The sequence below is a fragment of the Zootoca vivipara genome, chromosome 1 (assembly GCF_965207765.1).
Source record: "Zootoca vivipara chromosome 1, rZooViv2.hap1.1, whole genome shotgun sequence".
In the NCBI taxonomy this organism is placed as follows: domain Eukaryota; kingdom Metazoa; phylum Chordata; class Lepidosauria; order Squamata; family Lacertidae; genus Zootoca; species Zootoca vivipara.
Window position 1 is genome coordinate 125,485,210 of NC_142582.1, and position 20,541 is coordinate 125,505,750.

Consider the following 20,541-nt stretch of genomic DNA (forward strand, 5'->3'; position numbering starts at 1 on the left):
GGATGTTTGAGGGTATCAAAGATGTCCTAAGAAGAAAGGCTGATGAAACTATGTTTAACGAAGAAACAGAGTGGGGGAGGAATATGACAGAAGTCTTTAAGTGCCTGAAGTGCTCTCACTAGGGATGTGCAAATCTGTCAATTGGATTTCTTTCAGTATTTTGTTTTTCAAGTCTTTTGTTCAGTTTTCCACATTTCCACATAAGTTTGCATATATTTTTTTAAAGTCCTCATGAGGATTCATCAGCATTTGAGTGCGAATTTCTTCTTTTGGTACGCTATTTCGCCTAATAATACATTTTTGCAAAACACATTTTTCCTAATATAATGCAGGGAAGAGGAAGGGAAAGTTCTGCTGTGCAAGAATAAATTTGCCACACAAGTGGAACAATAGTGTAAATATATCACTCTCTGGCCCTGCTCCCAAACCTGTTAAATCTGTGCCAGCCCTATAAATCTTTAGATTCCTTTGTTAGCATTAGGGAAGTTCTGAATACAGTTCGGAAGGCAGCCAGAGACGACACCGTTGGTGTTAACCAAAGAAGAGTGAGAGACAGAGTAGGTGTTTGTGTGTTTTTAGAATACCTCCAATTTAGCAAAAATCCCCAAGGTGTTAGAAGGAGACAATGATCTGAGAAGCGATTCTGTCATTCCAATCTGCGTCTTGGCCAGGTCAAGATCTTCTTTCAGCTCAGCTGTGTTGCCATTGAGTTCAGTGGGTATTGACTGGTTCGGTAACTGCTTTATTATCAGCTCCATTTTGTTCAAAAGAGATGATTTGATGACCTGAAAAGGGGGGAAACAGAGGACTTCTATAAGAAGATAAAAGAGCCTGGCTGGATCGTCTAGTCCAAGCACCGTCACAGAGACTGACCTGGTCCCTGCAGGAAACCCACACACAGGACCTGAGCACAAGAGCAACACTCTCCCCTCCTGTGGTTCCCAGCACAACTGTGGAGGGGGAGCATAGCTAGCGGCTACTGGTAGCCTTACCCTCCATGAATCGGTCTAATCCAGGCATCCCCAAACTTCGGCCCTCCAGATGTTTTAGACTACAATTCCCATCATCCCTGACCACTGGTCCTGTTAGCTAGGGATCATGGGAGTTGTAGGCCAAAACATCTGGAGGGCCACAGTTTGGGGATGCCTGGTCTAATCCACTTGTAAAGCCAGCCAAGTTGGTGGCCATTGCTGCCTCCCATAGGAGGAAGTTCCGTAGAAGTATGTGCTGTGTGAAAAAGGACTTGCGCAGTGGAACATCCCTTCCCTCTCTTTTCTCTAAATGCCCCCCACCTACTCCACAGGGTCAAGGAGAAACACAGAACAGGTCTGAAGGAGCAGAGAGAGAGAGAGAGAAGTTCTGATACACATGTAGATGTCCTTTCACCAATGAAACAATTTCACTGGGTAAAACCTTAAGTATATTTACTAGTATTAGTTACAGGTAGGTAGCCGTGCTGGTCTGCCATAGTTGAAACAAAATAAAATTTTCCTTCCAGTAGCACCTTAGAGACCAACTAAATTTGTCATTTGTATGAGCTTTCGTGTGCATACACACTTCTTCAGATACTTCTGTTTCAGTGTACAGTGGTACCGCGGTTTAAGTACACAATTGGTTCCGGAAGTCTGTACTTAACCTGAAGCGTACTTAACCTGAAGCGAACTTTCCCATTGAAAGTAATGGAAAGTGGATTAGTCCGTTCCAGACGGGTCCACGGAGGACTCAACCCGAAGAGTACTTAACCCGAAGTATGAGTGTAATTGGTTCTGGAAGTCCGTACTTAACCTGAAGCGTACATAACCTGAAGCGAACTTTCCCATTGAAAGTAATGGAAAGCGGATTAATCCGTTCCAGACGGGTCCACGGAGTACTTAAACTGAAAGTACTCAAACCGAAGCGTACTTAACCTGAAGTATGAGTGTAATTGGTTCTGGAAGTCTGTACATAACCTGAAGCGTACTTAACCGAGGTATGACTGTATCTGAAGAAGTCATTATGAGTTTTTTCTCTAGTCTGATGATTAGGAATTTTCATGACAGTTTTGTTATAATTATTATTTGGATATATTATTAATATTGTTTTGTTTATGTTTTTGTCCTTGGTAATCAGGTTTTTTTCCTTTCCTTTTTTCTTTTTTTCCTTTCAGTTTCATATCATTTATATTTCGAATGTTTTTATGTTTATATTTTTCTTTTAGTATGTTTGTGAGTGTATTGTCTAAGCAATTCTAAATAAAGTTTGGGTTTTTTTAAAAAAAGAAGTGTGCACGCACACGAAAGCTCATACCAATGACAAACTTAGTTGGTCTCTAAGGTGCTACTGGAAGGATTTTTTTTATTATATTTACTAGTGTTATTTTGCATTTCTTCCTATGCACAGGTAAAATTGTTGTGCTTGTTTCTCCCCTTCTCTACACCATTGCCCCTGGTGGCAGGCATCATATCTATATCAGTACATAACCTCCTGATGAATTGTGATCGCAATTATTGCCCCCCTCTCCCTTTTACCTGCAATTCAAGTGGGGTTTCGTAGCCATTGAGGAGATACTGAATTTCATCCACTTTTGCATCAAACTCCTCTAGATTCTTTTGTTGGGACTTCAAGCCAGCCTACGAAGAAAGAGGGCGAAATTGTCTCACAGGCCAAAAAAGTTTTAACTTTCGTTCCACAGATTAGAAACGAACGACCACCCAGATCGCTTATAAATCTTTCAAGACATTGGACAGATATCCACTTGGCATGAGCTTGAAGAATCACAGATAAAAACAGAACAAGGTAGAAAACGCGATCATTAAAACGTTGCTCGCATCCGTCTGTCTCGAGAGACAATGGAGTGCATCTCTGAAGGTAAAGTCAAGCTGCTGGAGAATCACAGCGCCTGCTGTGGATGCAGAGACCAGGAACTTGTAACTGCTGCCTCCCGTGTTGCTTTTGCTGCGCTGGCAGCACCAAAGTGACCTGTTCAGGGAGCAAGTCGGGGCAGTGTGCATGGAGGTCCTGGGCTGCCTGGATGACAAGACCCTCTTGGCCTTGTGGTCCAATGGAAAGCAGATCAACAGAAAACAAAGATTGTTTTCTGCTGCTCCAGAGAAGCGGACATGGAGCAATGGATTCAAACTACAAGAAAGAAGATTCCACCTAAACATTAGGAAGAACTTCCTGACAGTAAGAGCTGTTCGGCAGTGGAATTTGCTACCAAGGAGTGTGGTGGAGTCTCCTTCTTTGGAGGTCTTTAAGCAGAGGCTTGACAGGCATATGTCAAGAATGCTTTGATGGTGTTTCCTGCTTGGCAGGGGGTTGGACTGGATGGCCCTTGTGGTCTCTTCCAACTCTATGATTCTATGATTATATGTTTGGCACCAACCGGGCTGCAGGAGTTGCCAGAAGGAGGTGTACAGTCTACAAACAGTCCTGTTAACGAACTATTCAGGCAACGAACTCCGCAAAATTAGAAGTAGGTGTCCCAGTTAGCGAACTTTGCCTTGGAAGCTGAATGGTGGAAGGGTCCTGGCAGTGGGAGGCCTCAGTAGGGAAAGCGCGCCTCAGTTTAAGAACACTTTGGTTTAAGAACGAATTAAGTTCGTAAACCAAGGTATAGGTAAAGGGACCCCTGACCATTAGGTCCTGTCGTGACTGACTCTGGGGTTGCGGCGCTCATCTCGCGTTATTGGCCGAGGGAGCCGACGTACAGCTTCCAGGTCATGTGGCCAGCATGACAAAGCCGCTTCTAGCGAACCAGAGCAGCACACAGAAACACCGTTAACCTTCCTGCTTGGGGCGGTACCTATTTATCTACTTGCACTTTGATGTGCTTTCGAACTGCTAGGTTGGCAGGAGCAGGGACCGAGCAACGGGAGCTCACCCCGTCGCGGGGATTCGAACTGCCGACCTTCTGATCGGCAAGCCCTAGGCTCTGTGGTTTACCAGTGTACAATTTTGTGTAAGGTTTACTCCTTAGCCTTTCCTTCTCCCGAAGATGTCCCATGCAGCAGCGGGTAAAATGTGATTAAATTGCATTAAAACGTAATCAAACACTAACAGAATGAAAACGGTATCATGGATACATGCTTTAGGGTACGCTTAAGTCCAGGAACGGCAATGGTTGGTTTTCATACACCATGTTGCAGAGACCCAAACAGCTCCGTTCTACACACTTATATTTGGCCATGGTGGGATGGGGGCGCCCACCACATTTCCCACCTGGATATCACTCCTCCTTTAATAGAAGAAGTTGCCTTGCACCAAGGAAGACCATTGATCCACCTACCTCAGTATTGTGTTCACTGACTGGCAGTGGGCATTCAGGCAGGGTCCCTCCCCCCAGCCCAACTCGTGATTCCACGGACTGAACCTGGGGAACTTCTGCACGCAAGGCAAAATGCTCTGCTACGGAACTGCAGCCCTCCTGCTTCCTGGGCCACTTTCAGCTCCCCAGTTTGTCCCCATGCCCTTTTCTGAACGCTTGAATAAAGTTACTGTCTCAAAAATAGGCCTCTCCAATCCCCCCCCTCACACCCCCACACTTTTTTTTTTTTAAAGGAAAGCATTTCCATTACGGATCCAACACAGCGCTTACTTAGGCTGGAACTCTAAGGTCAAAAACCAGAGGGTGAGGGGAATCAACAACTTCAACTTGCATCGTTGGGTAAATTGCATCGTTCCAATCACCATTTACAGTAGTTTAGAACCAGTTAATGGCATTTCTATGTTACTAACTTAAACCAACTGGAAAGCTCAGTTGGTTCTTAGAGCGTGATGCTGATAATTAATTAATTAATTTTATTTATTGAATTTATATACTGCCGTATACCCGGAGGTCTCAGGGCGGTTAACAGAAAAGATCACAATATATAAAATCAAAATAAGAACAATAACCCAATAACACCTCCCCCCCAAAAAAAAACCACTACATGTCAATCAGGTCAACCAAAGGACTGGTTAAAAAGAACGTTTTCGCCTGGTGCCTAAAGGTGTATATTGAAGGTGCCAGGTGAACCTCCCTGGGGTGAGCATTCCACAGACGGGGAGCTACTGCAGAGAAGGCCCCTTCTTGTGTTGCCACCCTCCGGACCTCTTGAGGAGGAGGCACACAAAGGAGGCCCTCAGCAGATGATCTCAGGGTCCGGGTAGGTTCATATGGGAAGAGGCGGTCCTTGAGGTATTGCAGTCTTGAGCCGTTTAATAATGCCAAGGTTGCAGGTTCAATTCCCGTATGGGACGGCTGCATTGCAAGGGGGTTGGACTAGATGACCCTCAGGGTCCCTTTCAACTCTGCAGTTCTATGGTTCTATGAGCCAGGCCACTGGTCCACCGGGTAGCGGCTCCCAGTCTTACCTGGAGATGCTGGGGATTGAACCTGGGGACCAAGTCAGATGCTTTGTCACTGAGCCACAGTTATTCCCCATGGCCCCCCCCCCATCCCATCGACCTTACCTCCAGGTCTGCCAGCTCCTTTTCAGTCAGGCAGCCACCGTCCAATTTCTTCAGCTCTGCGTTTAACCACTCCTCAATCGAACTGGATAAATTAAGGAGCTTGTCCCACAAAGCCAGAGCTCTTTCCAGATTTTTGCAGTAGTTCTCAGTCCATTCGTTGACCTAGCAGGTCAAAAAAAAGATAAAAAGAATAAATATTTCCAAGCGGACACCTTCATCAGCAAAGGGAGCGTTGAGATGAAGCCACCAGCCACATAAACAAGAAGTGGGGGAGGAGGGGGGGGCGGTAATCCGTTGGATGGAGACAGCTTCTTACCAAATATGGCTTAAGATATCATGACATCAAAGACAATGGCAACGCTCCAGGTTCTAAAGACAGGTCTGGCAAGGTGCTTTGGCTCATCAGATCTGATCATCTCCCCATAATGTGTCCCAACTAGTCCCAGACTCAAGCAGATCCAACATCTTCTCGCATTTGAAGAACAGCATTCCTACAGCCGATCCCTAAGATTTGCACTACTGAAATGTTTCCTGGAGGGCTTAGCGTTCCCAAAAGGCGCAACCTATTAAAGCAGCTCGTCTATATCTCCCAGAATTATCCCTTACGAGAGACCATGCCCGACACCAGACGCAAAGCCATGCAGATCTAACAACCTAACACCCCGGACCCACACTCCTTTAAGCTCTCCTTTGGTGAAAGCTTGGTTTTTATTTCCTGTTTAGGAGTCTCCGGCATGCCGCATTTAATTCATCCGAAATATTACTTGCGAGCCAGATTCAATTACTATAATGCATAACAGATCAGAGCACCCATATCGTTTACTTTTTACATACATCCAGCCATCTGTCCACAATAGCGTTAGCCTCATTCTCGAAGGGAGGGTCTTCCAAGCTTTTCATTTTGTTCAGCTGGGACTGAAGGCTTTTGCCGATCTGGTTTATTCTGTCAATGTCTTCGGAATGGTTGTTAAATTCTTGTTTTACCACGTTGACCTGTGGGAAAGTGGTAATAATGCACCTGTAAGCAGCTTAAATTTGGGGCAATTTAAAGAGGAAGAACCCTGGGTGCCTATTCATAAGAAATACAGGGCTTTTGAAGTTACTTCTGATATTTTTATTCATTTTTTAAAAAACCATAAAAATAAGAATCAGAAATGAAACAAACAGATACCATTAAGAGCAAAGAAAAATACTTATTTGTAGTAACATTTTGTTCAGAATAAGGTCTACACCAGTTATGTTATCTTTCAGGCAGGTTTAACAGTTCTGCCTTCTCCTTCTTTAGGAAGGCATGACTTGTCAGCCTGTTCATTGTAGACAAAACTTCATTATTTGTTTGCCTGCTCATTTTGTTTTTTAAAAATTGTATCCAGCCTCAAGCTTTTTCTATTCTAAAATTTCTAGGCTGCTTACAGTACTACTGAAAACAACAAAATAGAGCATTAACACAGCTGTTTAAAACACATTAGAAAAGAGAGAGAAACAAAGCCACAGTAATCCAATAAAAAGAACCTCAAAACTGCAACACCAATCAATTGAACATTAACATCAGGCATCAGTCACATGATTCTGGTTTCCGGATTAATTTACACAAGATTTTGGAAGGGGAAAAAATATTTTGTTTTATTTGCTTCAGATATTTTGTGCAAACGATTCTGGAAGCCTCAGTCATGTGAAATAAGAACTGACTTTCTGAATTTTTTAAAATTGGAAGACCTATATTTGGGTATAAGGGTGCAACACAATCTAAACCAGTAGTTTCTAAATGCTGGAGACAACATGGCACAATGTTTTGCTTTTTAACTTTCCATCTCAGAACTCTATAAGGCTGCTTGTTTGTGCACCGATGGAGCACGGCCACTGAAACCCTGACCTCTAGCGTCTGGCGATTAGACAACATTCATTAACTAGGTCTTTGTTTTCTGGCAGACAATGAAGTCTGTTCTGGAGTAGATACAGCTGGGCAGACGGTGAGAAAGTAGGGCAAAGGGCTTGACGCAACAGATAGCAGCGAACCCGCTCTCCTAGCCTTTCCATGGGGAAAATAACACCGAAATTCTGCAACCTGGCTGGTTTCTTCCCTTGAGAGAGAGTGGTGTATGGATTTGGGCGCTTGACACTTATTTTTGAAAAGAAATAGTTTTAATTTAAACCTATATGACAGTTTGTATGCGGGATTGGTATTCGTGCGTGTGTGTCTGTGTGTGTGTTTGGAGCGGCATATAATGGCTCTGGGAATGTGGGTGGCACTGTGGTCTAAACCACCGAGCCTCTTGGGCTTGCCGATCGGAAGGTCGGCGGTTTGATTCCCCATGACAGAGTGGGCTCCCGTTGCTCTGTCCCAGCTCCTGCCAACCTAGCAGCTTTAAAAGCACACCAGTGTAAATAGATAAATAGGTACTGCTGCGGCAGGAAGGTAAACGGCGTTTGCGTGCGCTCTGGTTTCCGTCACGGTGTTCCGTTGCGCCAGAAGCGGTTTAGTCATGCTGGCCACATGAGCCGGAAAGCTGTCTGGAGACAAACGCCGGCTCCCTTGGCCTGAAAGTGAGATGAGCACTGCAACCCCATAGTTGCCTTTGACCGTCCAGGGGTCCTTTACCTTTTACCGTTACCCATAATGGCTCTCCTGTGTGCCTTTATCCCTGCTTCATTGTCATTGCAATATTTCAGCCTACACATGAGGTCACAAAACTTAAGACCAGGGATCATATGCAGCACTCCAGCCACTCTCTATATGGCCCTTGGAATTCTTATCACGACACACATACCCCCATGAATACCGACCGGTTGCTGGATGTAACAAGAAGGCAGAGCTCTGGACCTAGTTTCAAGTTTCCCTTATACTTTGAAGCAGAGGTGGATAACTTGTGGCCCTACAGATGTTGTTGGGGTCCCTCCTGTCAGTTCCACACAACATGGTCAACCATCAGGGGTGATGAGAAATGGAGCCCAACAACATCTAAAGTTGACTTCTTCCGATTTAAAGCCTACCTTTGCAACCATACAAACCCGTTTCTTATTTCATTGTATAAAAAAACGAAAGCTAGGATTCCGTGGCCACCATACAAATGGTGCAGCTTTTATCTCCTTTTGCACGGTACCGCAATAAACTCACCATGGCAATTATCCTCTGCAAGTTCTCTTTTCCCATGTAAGACACTTGCTGAGACAAGGTATGCTCTTGCTTCTGAATAATGCCTGTCAGACAGTTCTTGCAGCTGTGATATTGCTTCAAGAGCTCCATCACTCTTGCACAGTGTTCCTGCCTATTTGAAAGAAAGCAAAGCAAAAAATGATTAACGCGTTGGCAGGATGGTCTAAGCCCAAAGGCACTCGCTTTTCCAAATCAAGGGATCTGGGTTTTAGAACAGAACCCAAGCAACATCAAGAGGGCCACAGGTTTACAGTCTTGCTTTGCAGCCACAGGAACTAGAAACTTGCTTTTTTTTAAAAAAAAATGAAGCAAGGCTTCATTTGGAACAGGAAGATCTTTTAAAGTACTTCCTGACCAAGAGGATCCAATGGACATCCATCCAACTCCTGGGAATTTGAGCTTTATGTAAAGGAGAAAGAGAGAGCACAGGGTCACTATTCTACAGTAGAGATTCAACTGCATACCAGAAACTTACGTTTCTGCAATTGAAATAGATCAATGCATTCTGGCACCAGAAATCCACTTTCTTCTATTAAAAAAACCCAACAGTTTTTGCAGTAAAGGAAAGTTAGGGGGAATTGTGCTAAAAAGTGGACGACTCTCAATTGATGGGAAGTTAGGTTTCCATCAACTGGCAGCTTTTAATATGGAGCAGAATTCCATTGTGTAGTCTCCTCTTTGCATGATGGCATAGTGCACTCCCTCTAGCCCAGGGTTTCCCAAACCTGGGTCTCCAGCTGTCTGTGGACTACAGTTCCCATCACCCCTGACCGCTGGTTCTGCTAGCTATGGATGATGGGAGTTGTAGTCCAAAAACAGCTGGAGACCCAAGTTTGGGAAACCCTGGGCTAGAGGGGAAGCGGTGATCTCCCAGCAGGTGGTTTGCTGTTGCTTACCAGGGAGAGAGGGAGAGGCAAGGTGGCAGCGAGACCGGCTTTATTTATTTATTTATACCCCACCCATCTGGCTGGGTTTTCCCCGCCACTCTGGGCGGCTTCCAACAGATACCAAAATACATTAAAATATCACAGATTAAAAACTTCCCTAAACAGGGCTGCCTTTAGGTGTTTTCTAAATGTCAGGTAGTTGTTTATCTCCTTGACCTCCGATGGAAGGGCGTTCCACAGGGCGGGCGCCACTACCGAGAAGGCCCTCTGCCTGGTTCCCTGTAGCTTTGCTTCTCGTAGTGAGGGAACCGCCAGGAGGCCCTCGGCGCTGGATCTCAGTGTCCGGGCTGAACGATGGGGGTGGAGACGCTCCTTCAGGTATATAGGACCGAGGCCGTTTAAGGCTTTAAAGGTCAGCACCAACACTTTGATTTGTGCTCGGAAACATACTGGGAGCCAATGTAGATCTCTTAGGTCCTGGTGACCGCTCCCAGTCACCAGTCTGGCTGCCGCATTCTGGATTAATTGCAGTTTCCGGGTCACCTTCAAAGGTAGCCCCACACAGAGCACATTGCAGTAGTCCAAGCGGGAGATAACTAGAGCATGCACCACTCTGGTGAGACAGTCTGCGGGCAGGTAGGGTCTCAGCCTGCGTACCAGATGGAGCTGGTAGACAGCTGCCCTGGACACAGAATTGACCTGCGCCTCCATGGACAGCTGTGAGTCCAGAATGACTCCCAGGCTGCGCACCTGGTCCTTCAGGGGCACAGTTACCCCATTCAGGACCAGGGAGTCCCCCACCCCCGCCCACCCCCTGTCCCCCACAAACAGTACTTCTGTCTTGTCAATATTCAACCTCAAAAACATGGGCAGAACCAATATGGTGCTTGCCCCTCCCACTCTCCTCCCTGTAAGAAGCCCTGCCAGGAGGTCAGTTAAGAGCCGCTGCCCCATCCCACTGTCCTGCTCCGGAAAATGTTGCATGAAATCACACAAACTTAGCCTCTCACTTTTCGGCAATGGCAAGCTTTGCTTTCTTCCACAAGCCCTCTGTGAGTTTCCACTGCCGCTTGACTTCTTCCCCCTGGCCATTCGCGGACCGTGAAAGCCGGCTGGCGGCTTCATTCAAGGACCTCATCTCCGCAGCAAGGCGGTCCAGCTTTTGCCTCAGTTCGCTGATCGACTTCAACCTAGAAACAGGAACAAGTAGCATCAGTTTTTGACACCTGGGCTGCTGGGTATTTGGGGTGTTGAATAATACAATTTCCATGCCACTGCCTGGTATAAAAGCTCCTATGCGTGCTATGCTCCTCCCACTTCCATAGGGTACCTTACTGTTTCTCAGTTTTGTGATTTAAAACAATGAACCCTAACATGGACATAGCCAGGGTTTGGGGGGGGGCAGGACAGAAGAAGGACAGAACCAAGTTATCTGCAATATAACTGCTCAGTTAAATAGGTATTTCTATTTACTTATTAAGGGACCCAGGTGGCGCTGTGGGTTAAACCACAGAGTCTAAGGCTTGCTGATCAGAAGGTTGGCGGTTCGAAACCCTGCAACGGGGTGAGCTCGCGTTGCCTGGTCCCAGCTCCTGCCCACCTAGCAGTTCGAAAGCACGTCAAAGTGCAAGTAGATAAATAGGGACCGCTCCGGCAGGAAGATAAACAGCGTTTCCGTGTGCTGCTCTGGTTCGCCAGAAGCAGCTTTGTCATGCTGGCCACATGACCTGGAAGCTGTCTGCGAACAAACGCCGGCTCCTCGGCCTATAGAGCGAGATGAACGCCGCAACCCCAGAGTCGGACACGACTGGACCTGATGGTCAGGGGCCCCTTTACCTTTACCTTTTTATTTACTTATTGGATTGGGGGGGGGGGCAGCTGAACCCACGAACCCTAAAGCAAACCCTAAAGTAAAATGTCCCCTTCACTGTCCAGTCATATAGACACCCCTTTTATCTTCCCCTAACCCATTTTCCTGAGGCAAAATATCCTCAACTTTATTTGACTGAATCTGAGAGAGGGAAAAGAGAAACCTCACCTTTGCTGAACGGCAGGGATCGTTGGCTCCCTCAGGCCTATTCTGCTTATCTTAACATGCACGTCCTGGATGTTTTTAAAGAGATCACTGTTCTTCGAGGCAAATTCTTCCTGAGCCTCCCTGTTCTGGCTGATGTCTTGTTCCTCCACGGAGCCAACCGCAGGGTTCTCATTTACAGGTAATGCAGCGACGAGGTCTTCGCAACACATCTTTTTCCCGCTTTCGTCATCGTCGATGTAAATGCGGACTTGCTTCAACCTCTCGTCGAGGGATTTGGCCTCCCTTTTTAGCAGAGAAACCTCCTGCAGCGTAGCTTCCCCGGGTGATCCTGGGGCGAGGCTGAGAGGCACAGAGGCCCCCAAAGTCTGTTTCACATGCATCAGCAAAGCCAGAAAAGTTTCCATGTCACGCAGGATTGTCTCAATGACCTGCATCTTGCAACCCAGCTCTCCCAACCGCACTTTGTATTCACCGGCGATTGCGATTGCTTCTTCCCAGGCTTTTGGATCAACCTCTGTTCTTTGACGCCTGCCTTGTTCTAGCAAGTCGCACTGTTTGGTACAATTTGCTATAGATGTCTGCATTTTCTGAAAAGCAAGCGATTGCAACGGCTGTAATTGCGCTGTAAAAAGCAGGCCTTAGCATCAAGTCCATCACATGCAGGGGTTGGGTTGGGCCAGAGGACTCTCGTGGTCCCTTTCAACTCTATGATTTTATTATCTCTCAAGCATAGGGGACGAGTGATGGGACCCATAGGAAGAGCACATGCTTTGCATTCCCTGCAGGCCCCTAGAAGGTCAAGCTCTTGGGCATCTCCAGGAAAAAATGGCCAAGTAGCCAAAAGAGCACTTAGGGAGTGCCTGTCATCCTGTGTTCCTCAAACTTTGGTTCCCAGCTGCTGTTGGGGACTACAGCTCCCATCATCCATGACCAGTGGTCCTGCTAGCTAGGGATGATGGGAGTTGTAGTCCAAGTTGGGGCCCCACGTTTGAGAAACACTGTCCTAGATAATACTGGGCTAGGCAGGTGAATGGTTGACTCAGCATAAATAGCTCAAACAGCTCCTCTTCCCACATAAACCAACCCAGATCCTGTGATTGGCATCTGAGATCTTTTTCTGTGTTCCTCCTCCATGCGAGGTCTGAAGGGTGGTGACACAGAATTGGGCCTTTTTCAGCTGCTTGCAGAATGCTCTCCCCAGGCACCATCTTGGTCTATTTTTAGGGACTAGCCAAAATCTTTCCTTTTTACCTGGGCTTTTGGCCCTTAATTTGGAGGGCTTCAAGTATTTGTGGCCTCTCTTTAGTGGGGCAGGATCTGTAGGGGGTTTAGAAACACACTTACTGGCCCAATCCGGGAGCCCTTCCTTAAGCCAACACGAGATTCTGAGAAAGAATAATAAGCACAAACCTTCACTTTCTTGAAGGGAAGGCTAGTGTTATTTAGCATGCTCTGGGGAATGTCTCTCTGGCGGAGCTCTTCGTCCGCGTTGCACAGCTGAAGCCATTCACTTTCTACAGGTGCTAGAAGGGCCAAAACAGCCTTTAAAGAGTGAATCCTACAAAACAAGAGGATAAATTTGATCAGGAGACGTGGAGAAGAAATCATTTGTGGCTCAGTCATGGAATACCTGTGTCAAGGGCGCTTCCCAGCAAGGCAGATAGTTAGTTACATGTTTATTGTCATAGACAACACTTACAATCACTTCTAGAAGCAGAAGCAGAAGAAGAAGGGTTTGGATTTGATATCCCGCTTTATGACTACCCTAAGGAATCTCAAGGGACACGGGTGGCGCTGTGGCCTAGGGCTTGCCGATCAGAAGGTCGGTGATTCGAATTCCCGCAACGGGGTGAGTTCCTGTTGCTCGGTCCCTGCTCCTGCCAACCTAGCAGTTCAAAAGCACGTCAAAGTGCAAGTAGATAAATAGGTACCGCTCCGGTGGGAAGGTAAACGGAGTTTCCTTGTGCTGCTCTGGTTCGCCAGAAACGGCTTAGTCATGACCTAGAAGCTGTACACTGGCTCCCTTGGCCAATAAAGCGAGATGAGCGCCGCAACCCCAGAGTCGTCTGCGACTGGACCTAACAGTCAGGGGTCCCTTTACCTTTTACCATTATCTGCCATGTATGTGTATATTTATTTACAGGGCACATTTTTCATTAAAAATAAAAAGATACCAGCATGGCGATGTACAGCATGCAGAATTGCAATAAGATCAACAAAAACGTCAATTTATAAACGGCCGGGGAAAAGAAAGTCATGTTTCATATTTATTTCTGCAGATGTCCCTGGAGCGCAAACGCCGCCACCCCCCATCCTTGATTACTGGCCCTGTGAGCTGGGGCTGAAGGGGAGTCCCAACAACATCTGGAGGGAACATCTGGCGGGCTGCCCCTGATAGTCCGACTCCTCCCCAGTCTCTATGTGCAGGCTGTACCTCTCCTTCAGAGCATTCCAGGCTCTGTTCCATTCTCTGTGAAGCTCTTCCTGAGACTCATCTGCTGTGACGGAAAACTTGCCTAGCAGCAAAACCATCCTTTCAAACTGTTTCCAAGAAGAATCGCCTTCGCTCTCCAAGGCCTGAAACAAGAGGAAGAAAATGCTGGTGATAGAAATGACAAGAGGTGCAAAGGTTAACAAATCTAAAATGTTAACAAGGAGTTTAAATGTTAATGATAATGTGGCAATTGTTCAGATATAACATCCACAAGGATAAATATGCATTGCATGACTTGGATGTTGTTGTTTTATTCTGCTATGCAGCAAACACTGTTCTATAAAGCTGAACAGCAAGCCTATTGAAATGTTTTATTAAACCTTCAGAAAGTGATATTTCAGATGCAGACCACAGTTTTCATGGTTTATTCATTCATTCATTCATATGCCGTGTTTCTCTGAAAATAAGACACCGCCTTATAGTTATTTTTCCTTTAAAAAAACCCCACAGTGGCTTATTTTCAGGGGATGTCTTATTTTTATTACGCGTCCAGCCTCGCCTCTTCCTTGGGGCCCTCCAGAACTGCGCCTATCACTATGTCTTATTTTCGGGGTATGGCTTATATTGCGCAAATGCTTAGGAAGCCTGCTATGGCTTATTTTATGGGTATGTCTTATTTTAGGAGAAACAGGGTAAGTATTTTTTTAAAATTTTATTATTGAATTTCTGTTTTACATTTTAGAATATTCACTTAAACAACCTTACAATATCAATGACTTCCCTTCCTCTCGTTCCATGGTTCATTTTGCACAATATAAATCCTTGCATATTTTATATAATCTAAACCATTCAGTATTCCATTTTACATCCATTAAAACTTATTTACACTGTTGAATTTATCTTAATGCTGTCTACGTTTCCAAATAAACGCAATTCTCCTCCATATATTCAATAAACATTTTCCAATCTTCTTTAAACGTATGTTCTTCTTGTTCTCTTATTCTATACATTGGGTCCACGAGCTGCTCATATTCCATCAATTTAAGTTTCCAATCTTCTTTAGTTGGGACTTCACCCGTTTTCCATTTTGGGGCTAACAAAACACGAGCCGTGGTTGTGGCATACATGGAAAAGTGGCATACCTTTTCCATTCATATAAGTACAGTGGTACCTTGGGTTACAAACGCTTCAGGTTACAGACTCTGCTAACCCAGAAACAGTACCTCAAGTTAAGAACTTTGCTTCAGGATGAGAACAGAAATTGTGTGGCGGTGGCGCGGCAGCAGCGGGAGGCCCCATTAGCTAAAGTGGTACCTCAGGTTAAGAACAGTTTCAGGTTAAGAACGGACCTCCAGAACAAATTAAGTTATTAACCCGAGGTACCATTGTATTTCTATACTGCTGAGTCATACTTTGGCCACCTCATGAGAAGGGAAGAATCCTTGGAAGGGACCCTGATGTTGGGAAAGATTGAGGGCACTAGGAGAAGGGGACGACAGAGGACGAGATGGTTGGACGGTGTTCTCAAAGCTACGAACATGAGTTTGACCAAATTGCGGGAGGCAGTGCAAGACAGGAGTGCCTGGCGTGCTATGGTCCATGGGGTCACGAAGAGTCGGACACGACTAAACGACTAAACAACAACAACACTGCTGAGTCATAAACAACCAGGGCAGTGTGATGTATTAAACACCCACAAAAACAGGACAGATAATCTTTACAGTGATTGCCTAATAACAAAATAAAACATTTAAAAAGGCATCAAGTCAAAAGCAAAGAAGGATTGGCTGCCAAATCTCTACTGGAAGAGGGTCCCACAGCATGGGACCAACGACGCCAAATGCCCAACTTCTACTCAGGCCTGTAAAACAGGCATCCCCAAACTTCCGCCCTCCAGATGTTTTGGACTACAATTCCCATCTTCCCTGACCACTGGTCCTGCTAGCTAGGGATCATGGGAGTTGTAGGCCAAAACATCTGGAGGGCCGCAGTTTGGGGATGCCTGGCATAGCCTCTGGTTAATCAGATATCAGCCTAACTACACAGTAGGATTTTTGATATTTACCTCCAGCTCTTGCAGCTTATTCTGAAGGCTGAAAATATCCTTCACACCGCCAGTAAAGGCAGATGCTGTTTTTTCTCTGATGGTGTCCAAGCAAAGCTTCAGATTATGTCTTTCTGTGTGGTAGCTAGAGGAAAACAACAACTATGGTTATCATCAACCACGAGGAATATTCATAACCCACCCTTCGTCTAGGCAGACACCAGAGCAGGGTGCAACACGTAAAAATGTAACGCACAATGATAAAATTATAAAGTGACTCTGCAAATGACAGAAGCAATGGAAAATACAGAGCAGACTAAAACATCACCAGCTAACTAAATCATGCATCAGGCATCCCCAAACTGCGGCCCTCCAGATGTTTTGGCCTACAACTCCCATGATCCCTAGCTAACAGGACCAGTGGTCGGGGAAGATGGGAATTGTAGTCCAAAACATCTGGGGGGGCGAAGTTTGGGGATGCCTGGACTAGAGCATGCTGGCTAGAGCGGATGGGCTTTGGTGTACAATAACAAGCTGGGGGGTACCACATTGGCTACCCATGAATTAGACTGCCCACCTCTTTTTCCTGGGCAAAATAGGCTCAACAAAATAGGCCCATTGCGAAGTTCTGTCTCACTGTGACAAGAGTTAGAAGAGTAATGGCGTCAGCAATGACCAGCGAAGGAGTTTGAATTCTAACCCATGAAGGAATGCTAATACGTAGCTGAGATTCAATAATTTAAAATTATAAAATTTTGAAAGGACTAATCCCAATTTAAATTTAGATTTAAATGGTTGCATCAATTCTGTGAATTGGATTGTAATTTTATCATATTCTTTTAACCCAATCAACAATATTTGTCACAATTTGTCTTCTGGTCTTTGACCGTACTAAAGATATTTACAACGATATATGTCAGGCATAAAAAGAATGCACTTTTCATGCGATTCTTCCTTTTTTTTTACTCATTTCAAAACACAAGCAAGCCATGAACCAAAAGGTCAAATTAAGACAATACAGTACTGAACGCCAATTTTGTTTCATTGATTAGCAAAATACAAAAATATGATGATGATGACGACGATGATTTATTGAATTTATATACCGTCCTATACCCGAGGATTCAGGACAGTTCACAGAAAAGATCAACATAAAAACCACAATATATACAATCAAAATAAAAACAACAAACCCACCACCACCAAAAAAAGCCACATAGGACGTTTAAAATCACATTTTAAAAGGGTACAGTATAGGATGTCAATCAGGTCAACCAAAGGACTGGTTAAAAAGGAACATTTTCGCCTAGTGCCTAGAGGTGTATAATGAAGGCACCAGGTGAACCTCCCTGGGGTGAGCATTCCACAGAAGGGGAGCCACTGCAGAGAAGGCCCTGTTCTGGTGTTGCCACCCTCTCAAGGAGGAGGCACACGAAGAAGGGTCTCAGAAGATGATCTCAGGGTAGGTTCATATGGAAAGAGGCGGTCCTTGAGGTATTTTGGTGACGATGCCACTTTGCTCCTGATACTTTTGGTATACAATTATTCATTGCTGCTTCCACATTCTATATCGGGCAGTACCTCTTTTGCAATTCCTTCAGAGACAAGTCTCCATGTATTCCAAACTTCTCTGCACTCTGAAGTTTCTTTTCTAGTTCCACGTCTCCTGGACCCTGAACAAAATATCAAAATCTCAGTTTCAATCCATAATAGCAAATTATAAACATACATGTCATTTTATTAGAGCTTTTTTTCTCTCTCCCCAGGTCAGGGGGGGAAGGGGTAAAAGAGACAACACTTTCATGAGGAACGGCTTAGGGAGCTGGGTATGTTTAGCCTGGAGAAGAGAAGGTTAAGGGGTGATATGATAGCCATGTTCAAATATATAAAAGGATGTCATATAGAGGAGGGAGAAAGGTTGTTTTCTGCTGCTCCAGAGAAGCGGACACGGAGCAATGGATTCAAACGACAATAAAGAAGATTCCACCTAAACATTAGGAAGAACTTCCTGACAGTAAGAGCTCTTCGACAGTGGAATTTGCTGCCAAGGAGTGTGGTGGAGTCTCCTTCTTTGGAGGTCTTTAAGCAGAGGCTTGACAGGCATATGTCAAGAATGCTTTGATGGTGTTTCCTGCTTGGCAGGGGGTTGGACTGGATGGCCCTTGTGGTCTCTTCCAACTCTATGATTCTTTGATTCTATGATACTAGACTAGAGGCTTTATTTAAAAAGGTTTTTAAGCCACACGGAAAATTCTGCCATACAGTTCCCTTCCCAATTCAGAGTCCCCTACATGCACTGATGAACACACGGTGCTCTTGAACATTAAAGTTCTCCCATTAGTTTTAATGTAGAGAGAAGCTTTGTATGCATGAAGAAGCTGCTGTACACATGAGTAGTGGGCATCTTTAGTAGTAGTAGTAGTAGTAATAATAATAATAATAATAATGCCCAGGAATTGCCCCGAATGCCCAGGAATTGCATTGTGTTGTTAGGGGCGAAAGGAAAGGGTTACCAGAAGAGGCGGTGAAGCTAAAAATACAATTTGGGGGTGGTATGGAGGGCAGGGGACCACTGTGTCACCATAGATAAGCCCCTGAATTCTGAATAATGTTTCTTTTAATTATTAATTAAATTTATACCCTGCATTTCCTCCCCAAGGAGTCCAGGGCAACAAACAAATGCACAATTTATAAACGAAGCAAAAACGCTCTAAAATTGTCAAGGCATTCTTTAAAAAAAAAGTTTGTTTGTTTGTTTGTTTTATTTTTTAACATTTCTGTACCGCTTTATATTTTTAATAAAAAACCTCAAAGCGGTTTGCGGCATATAGAATCAACAAATCAAGAAAACAATAGCCGTGCGATGTTCCTCCAGCCTCATGAGGAGCCTCTTTTGTAGGGCTGTGTGAGTGTGGGCCCGCCCCCTATGTGAGGTGGAAAGGGCCTTACGGGAAGCAGCCTTCACGCCCCACAGCCGGGCGATGTTTAGAACATCTAAAAAGCAGTTTCAGTACACAATTCTAAAATCAATTATAGTTAAAACATTATTTCAATCCAATGATTCTTCTCCTTTTCTGCCACCTAAAAAAATCTGGTAAAAAGTTATCATCTGAGAACTTTTTTAGTTCAGCTCTACTCTACTCACAATACATGCACATATAATTGTAGTATACTGCAAGTTAGGGAATGGGAAACTGCCGGCCCTCCACATGTTGCTGGACAACAACTCCCATCATCCCTCACCATGTCATATTGGCTGGGGCTGATGGGAGTTGAAGGCCAACAAGGCTCCAGACTGCTAAGGCCAGTTTAAAAATGCTTCAAACAAATGCATATATGAAGATACAGTGGTACCTCGCAAGACGAATGCCCTGCAGGACGAATTTTTCGCAAGACGAATGCGTTTTGCGATTTCAATGGAGACTCGCAAGACGAAGTTTCCTATGGTGCACTTCGCAAGATGAAGTTTTTTCGTCCCATAGGGTGCCTCGCAAGACGATTCCCCCCCCCGTCTTGCGAGGCACCCTATGGGAAACCGCACTTCAATGCGTTCCTATGGGAGCCGCTTCGCAAAACAAATTTTTCACTATACGAAGCGACTCGCAGAACGAATTAAATTCCTCTAGCGAGGCACCACTGTATAAGAAAGCAGGACTAAAGCAAAAATGGGGAAATTGCTGGGAAGCACAGGTCACCCAAGGTCTTGGGGGGCATTCCTAATGGCAAGTGCTATTCAACAGTTGAAAAGTCTGCAGCAGTAGGTGGTCTCCCAGTATAAATAAGAACTAGACCAGCGGTCAGCAACCTTTTTCAGCCATGGGCCGGTCCACCGTCCCTCAAACCATGTGGTGGGACGGACTATATTTTGGGGGGGGAAATGAACGAATTCCTATGCCCCACAAATAACCCAGAGATGCATTTTAAATAAAAGGGCACATTCTACTCATGTAAAAACACACTGATTCCCGGACCGTCAGCGGGCCGGATTGAGAAGGCGATTGGGCCGCATCCAGCCCACGGGCCTTAGTTTGTCTACCCCTGAACTAGAGTGTCATGGATACTCTGGGAATTCATTCTTGCATTCATTACTCTGATTCATTGGGAGCAAAGTGTCACATGGGAAGCATCCCTAAGGAAACTCTAGGAGCATATCCAAACGTCTTACCCTTTCAGTTGAAAACCCATTGCCAGGATTAAGAAATGATGTCTTCTCTCCATTGGCAGAAGCAAGGGCAAACTCTCTGGATTAAAATAACAACAACAACATCAGCTTGGTACAATGCAAAACAAAACAATTCCTGTATTGCAAGGGGTTGGACTAGATAGCTGGCCCTTGGGATCCCGTCCAACTCTACAATTCTATGATTCTATGAAATGACAATGGCATTTTTTCATTTATTATGTTCATCAGAGGTTTACAATCCAGGCATCAATACGCTGAAAACAATAAGCTCTGAATAACGTTTTTAAATCAACACAGCTACATGAAAAGTACAGTTGCCCAAAGAGCAGAAAAATTGCTATGAGTATAGCGTGCTAAGGATAAAATAT

General features: G+C 45.0%; 1 protein-coding gene across 11 annotated transcripts in view; it reads right to left on the bottom strand.

Moving 5' to 3' along the window:
- The window catches only part of SYNE2 (spectrin repeat containing nuclear envelope protein 2), a 233,603-nt gene that overhangs the window by 147,098 nt on the left and 65,964 nt on the right, over window positions 1–20,541 (bottom strand). For all 11 annotated transcript variants that reach the window (XM_088673909.1, XM_088673903.1, XM_088673923.1 and 8 more), the window contains 12 exons: window positions 20,156–20,231; window positions 17,572–17,663; window positions 16,012–16,135; window positions 13,947–14,089; window positions 12,923–13,070; window positions 11,513–12,099; window positions 10,485–10,664; window positions 8,549–8,699; window positions 6,268–6,426; window positions 5,434–5,595; window positions 2,508–2,609; window positions 585–785 (listed from right to left, as the gene is read on the bottom strand). In XM_088673909.1, the coding sequence (XP_088530035.1) occupies window positions 585–785; window positions 2,508–2,609; window positions 5,434–5,595; window positions 6,268–6,426; window positions 8,549–8,699; window positions 10,485–10,664; window positions 11,513–12,099; window positions 12,923–13,070; window positions 13,947–14,089; window positions 16,012–16,135; window positions 17,572–17,663; window positions 20,156–20,231 (2,125 nt within the window). The remainder of the gene's footprint in view (window positions 1–584; window positions 786–2,507; window positions 2,610–5,433; window positions 5,596–6,267; window positions 6,427–8,548; window positions 8,700–10,484; window positions 10,665–11,512; window positions 12,100–12,922; window positions 13,071–13,946; window positions 14,090–16,011; window positions 16,136–17,571; window positions 17,664–20,155; window positions 20,232–20,541) is intronic.